The following is a 22,153-nucleotide window of genomic DNA, read 5'->3' on the forward strand; positions in this document are numbered from 1 at the left end:
AAATATAACACTTTGTATTAACAATATATATCTGTTTGTACGTCCTAATCAATAGTGTATTAATATTAATCCAATCACAATGGAACTTTGAATTTTTTTTAGAAATATCTATAAACTCTGAAAAATAAACTGATTTTTCGAGTCTATAAACCTTGTCATACTACAAAATTGAAAATTGAAAATATGGAAATATGCAGAAATTGCAGAAAAGGTCTTCCCGAAATCTATTGTTTTATGTTTTAAGAGATTGTTGAAAAAAGGCCTGTGAGGCCAGAATTTCTGAAAATTGTTCAGAAAAAAGCGTAATATACATAGTTCTATATGCAAAATAAAATGCATATAAATTTTATTTTTCGAAAAAAAATATTAAAATGTGCTTGGTTTTATACCTAACATGTATGTATATTAAGACAAAAAATTGTCAGAAAAATTGACAATTGAATATTTTGATTTTGTATCTTCTGAAGTATATATAGCATACATAATATAAACGGTAAGCAGTGTGATGGGAAAATCTTCCAAAAATTTCTCCTTTGATAAGCTTACAAATTTTATTTTTAAAGAAAAAAAATTCTAGCAATAATCATTTTTTGATATATCATAAACATCAATATTGTGGAATGTGTTCTTATTTGTCAAAATGATACTTCAAAATATATCAAAAGCTTTACCATTTTTTTTTCTGCTTTTCAACAACATAAACGCTTGTAAAAGCTTTTCATTGTAGTAAAACAAAGTTATTTAAATGTTATTAAATTTTTTTAACACTGCATTTTGGAAGTTGGGGTTAATTCTCTCGTGTCACTCCCCAATTAGTGAATGTGTATGTATGTATGTACATTGGAGAATAATTTTTTGTCTCGTTTGTCTTAAATTTTATTTAGTTCAATGTGATATTAATTTCATAGTTTGTAGTGTATACACATGCAGATACTGATGTAATATAAGAATGTTACTATATATGTATTAGTTATTATACATTATTATATGTATATATATATATATATATATATTATTATGTATATATATATATATATATATATATATATATACAATAATAATATAAGTATTAATCATATTTTTTCATATACAAAAATAATTATTAAAATACATATTAGAGATCGCGCGATAAATTTATCATTAAAAATACTCATGGTATACTTTATGTATTATACTTATATATATTGTATCATGCTTATTTATACGACCAAATACAATTAATTTAGTTTATTATTTAAGCAAACTTTATATTGCCTACTATATTAGTTATAACATCAATTGTAAAACACATTTTATATCAATCAGTTAAATGCAAAATTTGAAAACAATTTTTAAATAATATTTTTTAACAAGATCCTCGGGGATATTGTTTGATAGAAGTTAGATGACTTTTTTATTATTTTCATTAAACAACACTCATAAAAACATTTTATAAGTGTACATCCTCCAACTTTCTTAAAAAAAAAAATAAGATAGCGTTTACACATCAAACTTTGGTTTAGTATTTTGTTTGATAAGAATTGAACGGCTTCATACAATATTATTTTCGTTTCAAATAACATTCACGAAAATTTGAATAGACCCATTCAAACATTAAAAAAATTTTCATTAGATCAAACAATCCAAGACAAAGCCGTTTATACATTAAAACATGAACAATGTTTAATGTGTAAACGCTACCACCCTTAAAAATTATAATAATAATTTTTCATGAGTTAAACTCTTGACTGTTTTCAAGGAGTTTTGAAAATTCGAAAATGTTATAAAAAATATAATTTATTTTGTTATAATATTTACATAATATATGTATGTATGTATTGTATTTAGAAATAAGCTTTATTTATTTTATTTTTTTATATATACATTTTATTTTTATATATAAAAGTGTATGTATATAAGTTCATAAAACTGTTAAAACAAAATGTTATATTATTGGAATAATATTTTAATTGTTGAAATTTTTTTAGTATGTTATAAAAAATTAGCTATCCTTTATACAAAATTTTTTGGTATATACATATATATTTAGCACACTTTTAAGAATTTTTAATTTAAAGTACTTTGTCATAAAAACAAAACTTTTAATAACTGTTATTCTTAGCTTTTCAATAGTTTTACTTAATTGACCTTTCTACATGCATAAAATATACATATATATATAACGTAGTATATTTTATGCATGTAATGTAATATATACATATATATAAATATGTATAACAAATTGTATTATAATTATGTCTTTTGGTTTTTTGTAAAGGCCAACCAAAAAAAAAAAATAAATAAAAAAAAATTGAAAAATAGGTTCAAAGTTTTTTTTATTCTTTTTCAAAAACTTTTAGATCATTTTTGTAGAAAGCAATTTTTATTTTATTATTTACTTATATTGTATAACAATTTTTGTAATATATTTTTATATGAACATAACATACACATATACATGCACATATTTTTATGTACTCATAATAAAATTTTTATTAATATTTTATAAAGAATTTTTTTCTAATATACTTTTTATCTATGTATTATAATATATTCTACATTATGTAGATGCATAATCTAATGTTACTTCTGTATTATATTATATTTGTTATATTAAATTCCCGTACGACTTTTCTAAAAATTTCACTCAAAATTTTTTTTATTTTAAAAGATACATATAGGTACATTTTTTTTCTTCCTTGAATTGAAAATATATTATTTTCTATATAACTATATATTAATAAATGTATTATGTATTTTTATTATTAATTAATTATATAATTTAAAAATAATTAAGGCCGGAAATTAATAATTTTAATATGAGCTTCCTTTTTTTAATAATAAGGAAAATTTTAATTTAATTAATTTTTAATACTTTAAAATTAATGAAAAAAAAAAAACTTTTTTTTTTTTCTTTATTTTCTTCTCTATAAAAAAAAAAAAAATTTTTTTCTTGTGTCTCTTGTATTTTGTAACGGTATAGTGACTGAACGCGCAATGACAAAAACTAAGAATGGTGAAAATAATAATTTTTCTTTAAATGCAACCTGTATAGAACGTTATTTTTTTTTAGTATTTTTTTTAACGAATATGGATTTTTTAACGAAATTGTGTGTCGTTTTTTTTTCAAAACACCACCACTATCGGCGGGGAAATATGGTAGCTAAATTTTGTAAATATACAATACAAATAATATAATAAAATACAATGCAACTAAAATATTCAAAGAGAAAGTGACAACTGAAATAAAATTGTGTAAAAATCTCTCAGGAACAAACACAATGTGATTTATGATTGGAGAAACTTGTATGATTGGACCAATTTGTATGATTGGACCAATTTGTATGATTGGAGAAAATAATTTGACTGGAAAAAATTGTATGATTATAGGAAATTATATGATTGCGAAGAAATTTGAAGGAGAACTTAGTGTGTTTGTTCCTTATAGTGAATATAATATAAATTTACATAAATATAATATTGTTACTAAATAAGCCCCAGGCCGACATGTAATTCTACAATTGCTGCTACTTGATTTTAAAATAATTACGCTTATATCTAAGCAACTAAATTTATTGCGTCAATGCAAATCGATTACGTTCACTAAAAATTGTAAACAGTTTGTAAAAAACGGTTTATTTGCTTAATTACATGTTATCACACAGTTGCATGCGTGCACGTTTGAGTATAAACCTATGAAATACAAAAAAGCAATCAAACAGTCAGATTTAAATTCAAAAAAGGTCAGATTTAATATTTATCTAATATATATAATTATTTAATATCATAAATATATATTGATAATATTTAATAAATTAATTAATTATATGTTATATTAATTATTTATAGATTGACTTTTATGATAAACATATAATATTGCATTATATAAGATTTAAGATTAAAAGTTCAAAAGTATAATCACGTTTTTTTTTAAGAATTCATCCCGTAAACAATAGTTCCGTTATTTTCGTAATACCCAGTTTTAATCCTCGTTAATATACAGTTGATATAAATTGTGTGACGATTATAGATTTAATACAAATAAAAAACTTAAAAATGAAATAGAGGAATCTAATATTTTAAAATTTAAATGAAATGGTAAACCGCTTCATACCGTTAGAACAATAATACCAAAAAGGCCCCAACGAAACCATTAATAATGCTCAAATATTTTCCTAGTAAAACATTTTTTGAAAAAGTAGGGGAATTTGTGACAACCGATGAAATAAATTTTTACGACAAATAGAGATTAACTTTTGATTTTTATATATAGTTTTTATACTCTTTTTCTCGTATGCTCTTCGTTCGTACGTCTGAAAGCGCCAAATGCGCAAAATCATTTTTTTGTAATCCTAGAATTTTTATTATTAGATTTTTCAATTTACCCGCATAGAAAACTTTTTATTTAATTTGTTTTTACATAAAAAAAAAAAATTGAAAAAAAATTCAGTTTTATAACTTCTCTCAATATGGTACGACGATTTGTAACTGAAGCCCTATTGTTTTGAGCAATAAAGTCAACATATTAAAATAAAACTTTGATCGAAATTTGTGCAAGTAAGTTATACAAATTGTAAGCAAAACAAAAAAAAAAAAATAAATTCACAAATTTGAAAATTTTATCATAAAAATAATAAAAAATAATGTGGAGAACAATATTTGCTAACAATTTCTTCATACCACTGCAATTCAGTTGATGGAGCATCCGCTTGGAAAGCGGTAGTTCGAGGAGAAAAATTAAAAAATTTTTCTGCAGTTATATGAAAAAATTTCATTGTTTATTTCAATGAAAATTGTATTTGATTATGTTACATAACAATATTTCTAAGGATCTCTAAGGATTGTGAAAATTTCATTTAATATTGTTAATCACTTGGTACATTGTTATCAATTTTTAAATTAATATGATATGTTGCCCCAGAAATTGTTCAATTAGAATGGATCAAAAACCGTATAAATCTTGTAAATTAATTAACTACTGATTGTGAATTCCGTAATCACGCCAAATATGTAATATCAAAACTAAAACAATGTCATTTTTTTAATAGTGCTTTATGACATATTCAGAAAACATGAATTTATAAGGTGGGAACAGAACTGTATTCAGAAATTTCAAAAAATTAACCAACTTCTTTATACAAAATTTGAACACCTTTATAGTTTTCTAATTACTACTTCTTATACAACCAAATGTCCAGGTTAATTTTTGGAAACTAAATTATTTTAAGAATAGTATATAAGTTATTCGAACCGTTTCTTAAATTGAACCTAAATTAGATAAAATTCTTGGGACAACGGCCATGTTTTGCAATTTTTGGGTTTTCGAATTAACAACAACAATATAATTTAATCGACTCTGATTTCGTTTAAATTGAAATATTCCACAATAATTAACAATACAGAATATGAATGATACAATAAAGCTATATTATATAGTATCTAAGAAATAGGTTCGTGAAATTGGCGATTCATACTCACTTCAAATTGCGATCACGATGCCAAACTGTCAATTCAATTCTTCCATTATCTATTTCATCTAGATTATTGTTTTTTAATATGAATTTAAATCTATGATTGAAGTAAGGGCGGTTAGAATTTCGATGAACAGCAGTACGTTGACAAACATTTTCCTGTATCCGATGATTTATTTTTAAATTTGCTTTAACATATGCATTTATATTTATGCTTCCGTTCGTTCTTTGCAGTTCGCGGCATCTAATTACTACAATATAACAAAAATTTTTTGAATTTAATTAACTAAATCAAAAAAAATTACTCTTTGTTTACCGTGTACATTCAATTTGTTATTTTCAAAAAAAATAGCTAAATCTAATGATCCTTTAACGTATGGTGTACGACAACTTGAAGTCGTTGAACTTGCTATGGAGCTTCTTTTACTATTACTAAAATATTCTTCATCTGAATCTGGTGAAAATTTTAAGCATCTTCTTATCGAATCAGTTTTATCTTTAGTTGGTGTTGAAAATCCTTGAGGATTTTTATATTCACTTGTTTGTGGGTATAAATCTGTTATTGCAACGCAATCTTGTGGGGTGTCTAATTTAGCTAATTCTTCAGCTTTATTTTGATCAAAAAAAACTTCTTCTGGTGTTTTTGGGCTAGGTATAGATTTTGCTAATGTTAAGCCAGTTAATTTTTTCTCTTTTTGTTGTGATTGATCTTTTAATAATGAGGATTGCATTTTGTGCTTACGTCTAACGACTCTTTGACGTTTTAAATGTGGCGGTGTTTTGACTTCCATTTCGTGTACACTTACATCATTATACAAATCATTTAAAGAGTCATTGATATAATTGTTGTTTTCATTGTTCTTATAACATTCCTTTATTGGTTTTATATAACTTACTTGTACATTTCGTTCACTTTTTGCACTGTTAATGATTGCATCCAACATTTTATCTAACGTAGTATCACCAATTTTTGAAGAGCTTAAAGATTCTTCAATTAAAGTATTCTTACTTTTTTGTGCTAAAGAATCTATTTGTGTAATTTTTGCTATTTTGTTGGAATGCGATGAACTTTCTTTTCGAAAGATTGGCGATGTAAATGGTAATATTTTTTTCTTTTGAGGTGAATCTTTGTTCGAATCTGGGTCAAACCTTAATTTCACAGCATGTCCTAGCTTAGGTCTTTTCGGACTAGATGAAATTGATGTTCGGTTTGGAGATTGTTCAGTGTTTAACATTTTAAAGTTTTTTATATTATTAGTAGTTTGATTATGACGGAAAAATACATCTGCATTTTCTTTATTTCTCTCTTCTAATCGTAAATTTTGTTTAACAGTAAAGCCTATAGTGCGACGACGATTTCTAATTTCATTAATTTTGGTTATATGTTCAATATTTGATTGTGATAAGTCTAACGTTGTCGAATGTCGCCTTTTTATATATACGTCTCTATCAGATATTTTATTACCATAAACGTTAACATTTCTGACGGACGAAGTGGCAGTATTTCCTTGAATTGTCCACTTTAGCATTTTCAGTTAACTAAAATAAATTTAAAAAATATAAAAAAATTAAAATTTTTTAATATATATTTTAATAGGTTTTAAAACTAATAAAATGTGAATATTATACATGTAATAATACACAATAACAATAACAATTATTTAATAAAAATTTAATTAGTTATTCTGCCATCGTAACAAAAATAAAAATACTGCTCTCTAATATTTTGCAAACTGTTACAATTTGAAACTCATCCGAGTTGCCGTATAAGAAAAATTCACCACGAAAATGAACGAAAAAGTCATTTCAATTAACGGTGAATTTAGGAGATTAATTCAGCAACCTGACTTGTTACCAATTTTTACAGAAGTACATGCATAGTTCCTAATTAGTGTTAGTAGAACTACATGCACAAAACTTAGATTTGATGAAAGACTAACTTAGATCTGATACGAAGGTCGTTGTGTAAACACAGGTATTGATGAAACGTCAGACAGCTAAAATTACATCCTACCTATTAAATTTTATTGAACCCCCAATAAAAACGAAAAAAAACGCTGCTGCTCTTTATGTAATAAAAATTTAACATGATACAAATCGGTTTAATTTTCCACTATTTGACATACGAAGTTTTCATCATTTTTAAATATTTTTATAATTGGATCTCTTTATGAAACAAATATTAAAAAACATTTTACTTCAATTTTAATATTAATAATAAGCTTCAAAGCTAGTTTAAAATGAAATGATTAAGAAATAACTAAGTTAGTATAAAATATATGTTAAAATTAATACGACTTGTCAAAAAATTAAATAATTTTAATAATTGCGATTTATACAATATTTCGCTTTTACAAAAGCCAATTGTGAGTAAAATAAAATAAATTCACGGAGCCACTTTGGAAATTACATAATATATCATAAACGATTCAATTTGACGCAAAGTGGCAATGATTGATACAGCAAATTATTTTAATGATGCAAAAATTTATACACAACGATGTAAAAAAAACACCCCTGACACAAAGAAAATTGACTTGCTGTCTTTTGTTTTGAATTTTAGATTTTCTTTTTATTTATAACTTAATTTCTTGACGTTTCAATTTTGTTTTGGCACGGATTTGTTTATCTTATCTTTGAGTTCTTTATATTTGGGTTAATGCAGATATCCATTAATTGTAAATAGTTTTTTAATAAGTAATTGAGTGATAAATGTGATAATTCAAAACAAATTGAAAAATTTCAAGTAAGTTCACTATTTTCTAGAGGCATTTGAAAAATTAATAAATTAAAATGTATTTTGGGAGTAGTCCTTTTTCGGCTTTTAAGTGCAAATTATATTAAACGTTGCTAATAAAATGAATTACAAATGTTGAATTTATTGAATATGAATTTATGTTAATACAAAACAGGAAAACAATAATGTTGTATGTGCAATATATTTTTGTGGAAAAAAAATCATAAACATATGATACATGGACTACCGTACAAAAAGTACACATTTTCAATCAAAAATCGAAAAACAGCTGAGTTATAATTTTTGAATTTTGACAGTTTGGATAAATATTGGACAGTTTTTACTACTAATACATATCACGATAATATACTACTTTTATAAATAGATTTTGTAATATGTATTGATTATTGAATTTAACAATTTTCGAAGACCACTTTTACAATAAAAACTAGTAACTCGAAAATTTAAAGATTTTAAAGGTACTTTTGAAGAGAAAGGAATAAAACCGAGTTCGTAAAGTTTCGGTTATTACTTTAATGAACAATTGTACTTTTATTCTAATATAGAAAATCTGTTACGATATTCTGAATTAGAGAAAATTTTGAAGGATTATATAGATTTAAATAAATAAAAATTCAAATATAATATCCTCAATATCACATTAAGTTGAGCTCAGTCAGTTTTTCCTTATTGTTACAGAACTGTAAAATTCTGTTCTAATACATCTATTGTAATAAATTAAAAGGATTCGATCACCTAAATCACAAAGAATCCAAGAAAGTAAACACTTCGTAACAGTCATGATACTGTATATACCTACATACATTCATTTGTACATATTGTATGTGTATACATATAATTTCCGCATGTTTTATATTTTTAGTCTGTGCTGGGTATTAAATCGAATTGAAAACTTTCTTTTCTTTCCCTAATCTGCAAAATGTAAAAAAGGTAAAATTAAAACAATAATGTCAGCATCCTTTTTTCTTGATTGTGGATGTATTTTGATTTGGATTACTTTTTATAAAGTAATAAAAATAAAGTCTTGTTTAAATTAAAGAGGCAATTTTAGTTTGAATTTTATAAATAATATTCAACTTCCAATTAAACCTAAATAATGTGCGTATATATGTATTCGAATCACCTTTTGATATATATCCAGGTAAATATAAATTTTCCGAAGCAATTTAAATGGTAACAAAAGACAATACATAATATAATGTTCATTCCAATATTTTCTTTCTTTTTCAAAAATTAAGAAGGGATCAATTCGACAAGAAAAGGAAAACGAATTTTTTAGTTTTGTATAAGCTGTAAATTTGTAAAATTGTTCTTAAAAAGAGGATAATCGTTTTGAAAATTTATATGAAAGTATTCCGATCACATTCAAAAAATTTTAAAACATTTTAACTTTAATCTTGGAACAAAACGGAAAATAGTTATTTTAAATATAGTCTTGATTAAATTTACATTTTATAATGAGGCGATCGTATTAATCAGTTTTGCTTGTCAATAACTTACATTTCTTAATTAAAAATGAATACAATTTTACATAAATTACGATATTGTATACGATATTAAAGAAATTTACGCTTCAAAAGGCTCCAATTATTTCGATAAAACGATTATGTATAGAGAACAATAAAAAAATTTGAAAAATTTACGTATTAACAAAAATTGTGATCCGACCATGGTCAGCGAGGCGTATGACATAATTTTGACGAATATGAATTTTTGTTACTTACGATTGGTAAATTCGCCTGAATTTTAAACGTATGACTGTGAAATGAAAATTCTGCTTAAGAAGCTTACAGCAAATGAAAACAGAACAAGGCCCACTTTCCGAAGCGAAATGTCAAAATTCGTATAGAATGCACATAATATATAAATGGGACTATCTAAAATGAAGCAAATTTACCAAAGCGAATTTAAATAACCTAAAATTTATTTTATCGGTGGCGATTATTTTAGTGACATTTTATATTAAATACGAAAAGCGGAATTTGCTGTTCTGCTCTTATTCTGTGTTCAATCTGACGAAAGAAATGATTCACCGATCATAGTTTAAAATGTTACTTAATTCGTCCGATTTATTCAATTCGGTTAGTCGTTCTCAAAATTTTTGGAGAAATATGAATTTGCCATTTTAAAACATAAGTTGCAGCTATTGTCACATACATACTTTTCTTCGAAAAAAAAATTCTTTTAAGTAGAATTAGTTGTATATGAAAAAAGTGTAAAAACACGACTTGTGTCTTAGCATTTACTATCTTAGGATTTTTGGTCTTTTTTCTTTAATATAGTGTAGTTTTTTTTTGGTACCTACACAAAGTATAAGCAGATGTGTGTTAAATCGTCCGTCGCAATTTTCTCTTAATATTCTTATTGTTGTCTTTTTAGCAAAATAGTAGTCTTTTTTTTTGCAATGATTTTCTTAACTGCTTTTAGAAATTGTTGAGAAACACAATAAATACATACATATATGATATACCTATAGGTATTTATTATATAATAACGTTTATTTGGAAAAATATTCAGTTTATTCGTTAAATTTTCTTATGTTATTAAGATTAACAAATGCAAAAAAGATAATGTTCTCAAAAGTATACTATTCGCGATCTTTGCAAATTTTATTTCAAAATGTTAGTAGGTACTCGTACCTATATGAAGATCAAAAATATAAAACTTGATCCAGTTTATGAGAGGATTATACATACATATTTAAAAGTACTCTACTGTTTATCTTCTTATGATTATACTTTTGTGGTTTAAAAAAAAAAGATGCAAAACTTTGCGAATTTTTTTTGTTCTTTTTTTTTTTTTAAATTTGGCGGGAAATAATTTTTTTATATTCTCTTTAAGTTGAACATAAAGTGGGCATATGTACATGCATATGTATGTAAGTATATTTTATTTCCCGAAATAAAAAAGAATATTATGGATTTACTTTTATGGATATTTGATCAGAAAATGGACAATTGTACGGATATAAACACGGTACATACATACATACATAAATATACACGAATTTCAAGTATTGAATTGGGAATTTTAAAATACAAAATAAAATTTAAATGGCCATTCAGGGCAATTATTAAATATGTGCATTTTTAATGAATTATTACCAAAAAAATTCGGAATAAAAGGATCAAGCATTTAAAAAAGAAAAATTTTTATAATATGTAGGTATGTAAGTATGTAATTGAATTAATTAAAAAAAAAAAAAATTTGTTTTTTTTTGTGTGTCTTCTTTTATTTTTGCACGTGAGATCTTTATTTTTTTTGGCAAATATCTTTTTATTATACAAACATATGTACATATGTATGTATAGTATGTCAATAAATATACAAAATATACATATTGTGATTATCAAAACAAAATTATTGTAATAATTTACGCGAATTCTTTTAGTTTAATTTATTCGCTTTTTTATATTTAAACTAACTCTTGTACGTTATAGTTATAATGTAGGTATTTACATAACCATATTTGTAATCTATTCATAATCAAGTTAGTATATTATGTATGTACATACATATGTACACTATTCAGCCCGGACATAATACTTGTTTTTCAAGTTTTTTTTTTCTTATTCAAATAAGAATATACAAAATACGGAAAAAGGACCCATAAGATATGTTGTGGCAAAATTAATGCGAATTGCAAGCGATAAACAGAAAAGGACATCCATAAATAAAATTAACGCACATATATGTTCACATATGTACATAATAAAATATGCGAGATGAGTAAAGCACAATGTGTTTTTTACCATAAAATAACAAAAAAAAAACATGAATAAAAAAATTTATTTCTCTTTATTTTTTCTTTTAGGTTTTAAGTTTCCAAACAGGAATTCTTAGCAATGAAAATAAAAGAAAAAAATATTTATGTATTTCCGAAATTTGCACAAAAAAACATAAAAAAAAACAACTACATTTTACTGCTGATTCGCGCAAATAAAGATTAAACACACAAAATAAAAACAAATTCACAAGAATCACAAGAATCTTATAATAATATAAAAAATAAATAAAATTAAATACCAATACTGTATGTATTGTATAAAGAATGTTCCGCGATATTATGTATGTCGTAATATTTCAAGAATTTACAAATCCCGAAATAAAAAAAAAATAAACCGGGGGTCTAGTTTGAGATTTTTTTATATTTAAAAGAAAACTTGAAAAATATTCTATTTCATTGCCAAGCCCTTCGTATACTGTTGCTATAATAATTTACCTTACTTTTTCTATAATATTGTAATTAAATATTTATATGTTTACAAACAGAGCACTTTAATTCCCTGTAATTCTTACTTGTTTCAACATACTTGAGTAGCCTTAAATAGATAACAATTGATTAAAATTAATCTAAAAAATTTTAAAACAGACTCAAAAATGTTTGTTGAAGAACTTGATACTTGCCTAAAACGCAACTGCTTTGAATTTAGAAACGAGATGTACAAAAAAAACGTCGAGAGTGTCGATGGACAACTCAGTTTCATCACTTTTTATCGAACTATTTATGTCGAAATTGGAAAACAAGATGGACGAAGAAGGACCGATGCCTAGGGTACGGATGCGGTATATTATATATCTTTTCGCAATAGTGGATAATTTTCGGAAAATAAATAATGATTATTGTTCAACGAATTTGATAAGTAAGCAATTAAAAAAACACAATATCTGTATATGAGACCAGCAATAAATATCAATTAAGGAACTTGTATAATTCGGCCAAGGATATTTTGAAAATACATGAAAAAATGTATATATAAAATCAAATACAATTGTTGCGACAAATTTTACATATAGCACAAATTAAACGTGCAAACTAGGAGTTAAAAGGAATTTCGATTCAATGGTTGTCAAACACATTTACGAACCGGATCATAAAATTACCGAGGGAGATCTAAAGGTTATAAAAGAACTAAAAATAAAATGCAGGATAGCTTCATGATAGCATAGAGATATACAAATCTAACAAGGACTACTTATTGAACACGGATGCAATTATGCGGCTTTGCAGCTATTTAAATTAATTAAGGCTCAAAATAGGTATCATTTTAGTTCTATTAGAGTGCAGTTTAACTAACTAACATCTCTTGCAGTCAAAAATTCAATGACGACTTTAATCAAGTCTCTTAGCTATTATATTGTGTTTAAAGGAACAATATTAATTATTACTTACACAAGACTTCATATATTTAAATCAAGAATATATTTTTTCTTTATGCAATTCTAAAAAAATTCTTCTTCATTTTAATTTCGTCAGGAACCTATGTGTATGCAACATACATACATATGTAAAACTGGTTCATTTTAAATGAAAATACAAAAGATGAAGAAGAAGAAGTGACTTTCAAGCTGTGTTTCAAGTTTAATACAAATCACCATATTATAATTAAAGAAGCATCATGACACAATAATTTTCTTTAAAATCACGTTGAATGCATAAATAAATTTGTTTTTTAAATGAAATATATAAGGCATGTAATATGTAGTTAAAAATATAATATTAATTACAATATATGTATGTATATGTGACTGGGTAATGATGAATGTGACTATACGACATTATTGCTTTAGAATGAAAATTATTTAAAAGATTGCTTGTTCATAACAATCAAATACAAATTTTTTGCAAATTTTTTATTGCATTGAATAAAATTTTTTGTTGTGATAGTCAAAGTAAAATAAAAATTCGCGTAAATTTTCTTAAAGAAAAGACAAAGGCTTATAAAAACAACATTAAATTGCAAATTAAAGAAGTAAAGCGAGGTCCCTATTCATCAAATATATATATATATTTTTTTTTTGATGCGATAAGAAATATTATTTTGTGTTCCCATATATATTAGCGTGTATACACATTGAAAGGGTTTTTAGATTTCTGCATAACTTTGCATTTATAATAGCCGTTTGCATTCAAAGGACGATTTTTGTTTTCTTTTGTATCCAGTATCCTTGTTTTTGTTATTTTATTGTTTTTGGAATTATATACAAGTATATGCATTAAGGCAGAACTCAAAGGAGTCTCTTCAGACAAATACTAACTATATGTGCATTAATGTATGCTGTTTTTTTTAACAGTTTACTATATAAAGCAAAAATTTCAATTAAAATTTTAAATTCCTTTCAGATTCCAGATTTAATTTGATTTTTTTTTGGGCAGAAGATTATAATGAAAACAAAATAGAAGAAAGGCAAGAGTTTTGTGTCCATTTTAAAAAATAAATATGCTGTGGATCGGGAATATTCAATATATATATACCTAAAGTAGATATAATTTACAATCATTAGGTGATCATTATATTTATTAGGTAATATGATGTATTACATGTATTACTTTTGAGAAAATATAGTAGAGATACAATATTAGACTTTTTATCAATATGATTTCATATTGTCAGAACAAATGAGAGTCTCATACAAGTGTTATCAAACATATTGATAATGAAAAACAGCTTATAGAACAATATTATAATTATAACTAGTTGCGAAAAAAACTGAAAACTCGTATAGTCATATTTTAATGAAGCATAGTCAAACGGTATTCGACAAAAATAATTTTAAATGGGGAAAATTAAAAAATGAAATTTAGCCTAGATTATTTTTCTATTCTAGATTATTTTATTTTTCGATTAAGAAATCAAAAATGATAAATTTTAAAAATATCGCAAGAACGAATTAATTTTATATAAAATTTGCTAATAAATATAAAGATGCAAAATATAAATTTTGCCAGCATTTTTAATTCCTGGCGCTTGAACTAATTGATCTAATGAATTTTAACTGTATTGTTTAGTTTATTAACAAATTTCTGTATTACAAAACGATTTAATTTTCCTGATTTTTAATTAAGGTGTTCCATATATATAAAATTTGTATGGTATTTGATGCAGACTTTCCTAAGCTTCTTAACTTACTACGAAATATTAAATTTAAATGCTTTGTTATGCAAAGATTTTTTTATTTTTCACATGAAAATCATGTTCAAATAAGAGCGGGCTTTATTTTATTCAATATCGTTTGTGATCGTAGAGAAAAACATTTTTTTTTTCAGCTGATTGCCTTTTTATATAGTTTAGTTTTTTCTACCTGAATATTATATATATATATTTTTTTTGAACATCACCGAAATTTAATTCGAAAAAAAAAAAATTAACTTAATTTTTAACAATTCATTTAACTACCTGAGTTATGATGTAAGGATATGTACATCTGGCTAAGAAAGGTAAACATACATTTTACCTTAAACATACAGTTTACTTAAAGAGGGAAAGATACGAAACTTATTAAGGGAAGAAAATCTGGGATTCCTTTTTATTAAAACTATTTATTTTTAAGGGTGAATATATTGATCGATATTGTAAATTTTTATAGGTATGTAGGTAGATATATGTCTACTTAAAATTATAAGATTGATTTTAAATTATGAATTATATATATGTTTCTACCTACTACTCATTTCAAATTTATACTCATTTGTTCGCTTGATACTCAAAAATTTCTTATTTAAATCAAACAATATTTTTCTTATATGTTATTCAATAATTAAATTTCTTCCCAGAACATTTAGTACATTTTCGTAAAATTTTCAAAATTAAAAGCTAGCTGTAAAATGTGAGTTTCAGAACGAAATTCTGTACTTTTATCCGATATATATGTAGATGTATGTATGTACATATTGGAAAATTTCCAGTTTTTCTTGAAAAATGTGCGAAAGTATTAATCTACTCGGCAATCCATTTTAGTTTCTAAAATTCGGTATTTATACATACTTTTGCAATTACAAGTCATAATTGTTGAATAATTCAAAACATTTATTGTGTACACAATGTTTCGGAAATCAAGAACAATTTAAATTATGTTATTGTTATAAATATACATAATATATAATAAGTTAATATATAAAAAGTAATATAAATTTGCATATATATTTACCTTATATTTTGTGTATTATATTTGTAATATCCTGATCTCTGCTTCCAATAAAAAAAACACAATGTTAAATGTATATGAAGTAACTATGCATTCACTATGAATTTATTTAATTATTTTTTTCATATAAGCATGCCAGTTTATTTCTATATTTATAACAATTTTATAACAGGCATTTTTACCGTTTATTTTTTTTTAATTTCCAAAATATGTGAACAAAATGTTTTGTTTTTTGATTTAATCGAATAAATTAATTTTTAAAAAAACGTTATTTATATTTATCCATTTGTATTTTACACATAAAATTTTATAAAAACATATTTTAATTATATAATAATCACGTTATACGAGAAATATCATAATACCCGTCCTATAACTTCGTGTACATGTACATCCGTTCACTAAGAGTAATATCACACGATTGATTCAAAAATTCTTCCGGTATTCATCAAAACTTACCGGTAATAATAATCAACAAGAAAAAAAACTTGCTTGAAAAAAAAAATGTATAATAATATTATGATGTGTACAAATATCATACACTCATCCAAATGTATATACATATGTACAATCATATTTTGTATGAGGATCACTATAGATTTTGTTACTAGGGGGTGACACACGAAAGAGTAATTGCATGCAATTGTAAAAAAAAAACATTCAGTCCTATAATACAAATAAATTTTTTCATATTCTTGTATTATAAAATGTCAAAGTTTGTGTGTGCAATTGTATCTACATTATATACCATAATTATGCTCTCTTGGGTAACTATAGGATTATATACATACATATATAACGTGTTATAAGAACATTAAATACAATAAGGAGCACAACAAGAAAGTGAACCAAAAGAGGACCAAAAAAAAAAAAAAAAAACGAATCACAAAATTCATGAAATGGAATGAAAAAATTTTATTATAATTATAAAAAAAAATAAAACTAAAGCCTTTTATACACATATTACGTACATTAGGACACATATGTACATACATACATATAATTTTAACTTAAAAATCACTGTTAAAATACAAAAACAAAACTGAAAAGAGTATTTATCTTCTTTGTATATCCAATCAAATCTTCTTTTTACCTGAACTTTAAGAATGAAATATTCTGAACTAGGTACATGTACATATGTATGTATGTATATTTTAATTTTAGGCAATAACGGGTTTATAAGAAATATTTTTTGTTTCTGCAATGTTCTTAAATCTTAACTTATATCCCTGCATATGCATGTATGTATGTACGTGCATGCAATATTTATCTATTCAAACGTTTTAAGCTCCTAAAACATACATACAAATATACATACATATTATGACTGTATGGATATGGATATATTGTTTTTTTTTCCCTGAAAGAAAATGGGAAGAATTTTTTAAGTCCCAGGTAAATAATTTTTTGACCTTGATGTTTTTGAAAATAAAATTAATTAGCAAAAAAAAAATATTTTTTTTGAGAGAGAGAAAAATATACCTAAAATCTTTTCAGAAAAAAAATTTTTTTTTTGTGTGCTGTGCTGTGTGTACAAGCTCGATATCATATGAATTCGTTCAACAAGAAAGCAATTTTTTTTTCAACTTTTTCTCCAGTTAATTTGTCTTTTGTGACAGCGAAACGAGCCATTTAATATTCCATTTATTATGTATGTTTGTATAATTAAAAGCGGAAATCAAATGACAGTTCGAACCTGACGCATTACGGACAATTTCGATTGAAAACGTAATTAAAAATTAATTAGCACTAGAATTATAATAATCGAATTCATTGTAACGGTAGCTCAAAACAAGACAAAAAACAAACTCATTCAAATGTCATATGATTTTTGTTATTTTACTCTTAAAGTTGGATGACTTGACTATTCCATGTGGTGAGATTAACTACTAACTTTTAAATTCAATAGTGAATGAGTTAAAATCGAAAAATATGAGATTTTTTGTCGAAATGTAAAAGTATAAATTTAAATTAATAAATTTTAAAATATTTTTTTTGCAAAATAAATTTTAATGCTATAAAAGTTTAATAAAATGTGTATGACTTCTAGAATAGCACCTGTTACCGCATTCAACTGATAGCTTTATTTGATAGATGTTATTTGTAGCTGCTAGAATAAGAAGATTCCTGTGTCACTATCAACTGGTAAGTGACACGACTCTTGTATTAATCCAAATTATTTTACACTGGCACTTGAAATGTTGTACTCATTTTACTAATTTTTTTTTGTTACAAACGTGGTTATCTTTCAGTGCAATATAAAAGTATAATGTCAGTTTATTTTCATAAGAAAAAATTTAAGAAATAACTCACTTCAACTTTAATTTTTGACAAACAGCTAATTTTTTTTTAAAACTGTGTAGCATTCCCAATCATTTATACACTTTCAAATAAACCTAATAAAAGAACGGAAGTTATATAACTCACTTATTAAAAAATAATAGCCTTCGAGAGTAGTTTTAAAATAACTGAGTTGTTTTTGTTAATGCCAAAGTAGTTTATTGTAAAATTGTGCCCACTTGTCAAAAAATTAAATATCTATAGGTTTTATTTTTATAATTTAATATTGATTATTAGTTTCTAATAAATAAATTATTAAAAGTTGTTATTTATTAAATATTAAGTACTTGTTTTTAAAAACTAATACTATTTTATTACTTTTACTCTATTTTTAGAAAAATATGTCAACGATCGTTACGTTAGATTTACCTCAGGGTAAAATAATGGGAGAAAAAGTAATACTCTCTCATGAGAAACTATATTACAAATTTTTTGGAATTCCATATGCTAAACCACCAGTTGGTAGTTTAAGATTTCAAAATCCCCAACCTCTTGAGCACTTCCCGAAAGAGCTCTTAGATTGTACAAAACAACCAAATTCTTCACTTCAATTCAACGCTTTTACTAAAGAAGTGACAGGTTCCGAAGATTGCCTATATTTAAATGTTTATTCGCCAGATGTTACAAGCGAAAATAAGTTTCCAGTTATAGTTTATATTCATGGGGGAGGATTTATGACAGGATACGGCAACCGACATATATTATATCCAAAATTTTTGATAGAGGAAAACGTTATTTTGGTTACAGTCAACTATAGATTAGGTGCTTTTGGATTTTTAAGTTTACCAGATGGTGGCATTTCGGGAAATTATGGTCTTAAAGATCAGCAGTTGGCTTTGAAATGGATTCAAGAAAACATCACATCATTTAATGGTGATCCAAAAAATGTAACATTATTTGGTCAAAGTGCCGGAGCAGCATCAGCTCATTTTCATTTTTTGTGCAATGAGTCCCGAAAATATTTTCATAAATTAATATGCCATAGCGGTTTGGCCACGATGGAATGGGCAATATCTCAAAATGCACAAGAAAAAGCTTTTAAACTAGCAGAATGTCTTGGTTTCACAGGAAATGCTGTTGATACGGCACATTTTCTTCAAAAATTTGAAAATTCACATGAACTTATTGCAAGTATGTATAAGGTGCTGTCAAAAGAAGAGAGGGGACACTTTTTAAGGCTTCCATTTGGTCCAGTAATCGAATCACCGAATAGCGAGAAACCATTTATTACTAAAAATCCAATCGATATAATAAAAACAGAACAATTTGCCGAAAGTATTCCAATTATAATGGGTTATACATCACAAGAAGGAATAATGCTAATGGCCTATAGTTCGAAAACCGTCGAAGAAATTGATTTAGATTTATCGTGTTTGATTCCAAGCACAATATGCGAACCGGAAAGTCACCAATGTAAAAATATTGTAAATAAAGTTCGAAAATTTTATTTTAATGGAAAATCCATTGAAGATGTTAGTAAGTTGTGCGAAGCTTTGGGAGATATTTGTTTTGTAGTTGATTTTCATAAAACTGTTGAGCTTCATAATGAATATCAGTCTCAATCGCCATTATATTGTTTCAAGTTTGCATATGATGGGAAATTAAATTTTTATAAAGTACGTTACAAATACGAGCACATTAAAGGTGCTTGTCATGGCGATGAATTGTATTATCTTTTTTATCCGAATGAAGCTGCTGAGCATGTGCAACCAAGTGAACAGGATTTACAAATGGTAAAAACTTTGTGCAAAGTTTGGACTTCTTTTTCAAAATATGGAAATCCTACACCAGACAAAAAAGAAAAATGCTCTGAAAATATTGATTTTGTTTGGAATCCGCTATCAAAACTTGAAAATAAAAAGTTTTCTTTCGATTGTTTAGAAATAGATAACAAATTTGCAATTGTTAAAGATCCCGATGGAGAAAGAGTTGAGTTCTGGAAACAATTATTATTTGAAACCAAAAGAAATTACTAAGGTGAAATTTATTATGAATTTGATATGGTTAACAAACTGTTAGTTTTCCAATCCCACCAAACCAAAATCAAGAAATGTTTAATATCTGTATATAATGTTGATTTTTATACAAAATAATTTAACTAAATAAAAATACATTAAAAAAAAGCAAAAATACAACGTTTACTCACAATTTGCTTGGTACTACAAAACGGTTCATTACTTTAAATTTAAAAATTCCATTTCTTGTTTGATTTGTACTGTTTTTCTGGTTAATTGTAAAATAAATATCTTCAAAAATAAATAAAGTTAAATTTCAACGGCCAAAACAAATATTTATAAATATTTATAAATTACTTATTATGTTAATAGATATTTAACTGTGTTGCATTTAACTGCTACATTTTTAATTAAATTCTAATTAGAGAAAAAATTAAAAATATGATCTTTAGCGATTAACCAATTTAAAAAATGATTTGACGATGTCACTTTTATAATAGTTTTTGACATTTATGTGTTAGTTAGTGTTTACATGTAATGACAAAATCTATGAAATAAGACAAAGTCGTGTATGTAAAATTTCTTGAGAATAAATAATGGCGGCTATTTGTTGATAGTTAGGAGCAGCGATCAGCTGACTGTTTTATGATTATAACTTCCGTAACAAAATTTTTAAATTTTGACGAAATATCTGAGCGCCATCAGAAATTTCAGTCTCAAAAGTAAACACTAAACAGTAATAGACTTTATCTATGATTTAATATAACATTTATATGTATTATGTCGTATTTGTAAACAGTATCTTACATTAGAACGTTTAGAGCTAACAATTCGTCTTTTTTTTACGATCAGAATATAACCAGATCGGTTCCACATATTCGAAAAAAAACTTCAGATTTCACAGAGCATATTTTGAAGCTACTGATTTGAAAAACTTATAGCTTAATTGTGTATCTCGCTTTTTTAGATACTTTTTATTCACTTTCAATGAGAAAAAAAGAATTCTCCTTTTTTCTAATTGATATTTCATTTTTCTAATGAGATTACTCATTTTTTCAATTGGATTTTATTAATCTTTCTTATATCTATTTAACTATTGAAATTAACATCTCACTTTCAAAAACAAATTTCCTATAAATTAAAAAAAAAACAGATACATAATACCGAATAATTCTTCTCACTCGAAGGTTACGTTATACAAATACATGATAATTATTCACTTTCTTCTCACTTGCCCAGTAAAATAACTAGTTAAACGTTAAGGCTTCCAAAATTTCAGATCAGAGATTACAAAATTTTCTCAATCGAGCAGAGCGTCGATCACAATTTTTTTTTGCATAAAATAGACAATATTAAATATTTGTAGGTTGACAGACAATACGAAAATTTGTTTTTCGCTTACATTTAAAAAACATCTCAATTTCTACTTTTGTATTTTACTCACCGTTGACAGATATTTCTGGTATGTCAAAATTTTACTAGAAGGAATTTCATCGCGCTAAAAAATTCAATTATTTTGTGAAGCAGAGTTTACAAGTTCTTAGTGATATGTTTTGTGCGCACAAAAAATCTAATTAAATTTTTCTAATTGGAAAAGGAAAATAAAAGTGTTAAGTAAATAGACATTTAAAAATTACTAATTAGAAAAATGTTTCCTTAAACTCATATGTAAATTGTTTTTGTATTCATTTATGTGTATGTACATATATGCATACTAAATTTTG

At 25.1% G+C, this 22,153-nt stretch overlaps 1 protein-coding gene across 3 annotated transcripts; it reads left to right on the forward strand.

Moving 5' to 3' along the window:
* Nucleotides 1-4,418: 4,418 nt before the first annotated feature.
* On the forward strand, nucleotides 4,419-20,738 carry LOC129619298 (juvenile hormone esterase-like). 3 transcript variants are annotated; one of them, XM_055534483.1, is made up of 2 exons: nucleotides 4,419-4,536; nucleotides 18,810-20,737. In XM_055534483.1, exon 2 carries the CDS (start codon nucleotides 18,816-18,818, stop codon nucleotides 20,448-20,450), a length of 1,635 nt encoding a protein of 544 aa, XP_055390458.1. In that variant the 5' UTR covers nucleotides 4,419-4,536; nucleotides 18,810-18,815; the 3' UTR covers nucleotides 20,451-20,737. The 3 variants fall into 3 exon arrangements, with proteins under 3 accessions (XP_055390458.1, XP_055390460.1, XP_055390459.1); XM_055534485.1 differs by lacking the exon at nucleotides 4,419-4,536 and adding an exon at nucleotides 8,074-8,196 and having other exon boundaries at nucleotides 18,810-20,738; XM_055534484.1 differs by lacking the exon at nucleotides 4,419-4,536 and adding an exon at nucleotides 18,237-18,279 and having other exon boundaries at nucleotides 18,810-20,738.
* Nucleotides 20,739-22,153: the final 1,415 nt, after the last annotated feature.

The sequence above is a fragment of the Condylostylus longicornis genome, unplaced genomic scaffold, assembly GCF_029603195.1.
Source record: "Condylostylus longicornis isolate FDR11 unplaced genomic scaffold, ASM2960319v2 ptg000011l, whole genome shotgun sequence".
NCBI classification, from domain to species: domain Eukaryota; kingdom Metazoa; phylum Arthropoda; class Insecta; order Diptera; family Dolichopodidae; genus Condylostylus; species Condylostylus longicornis.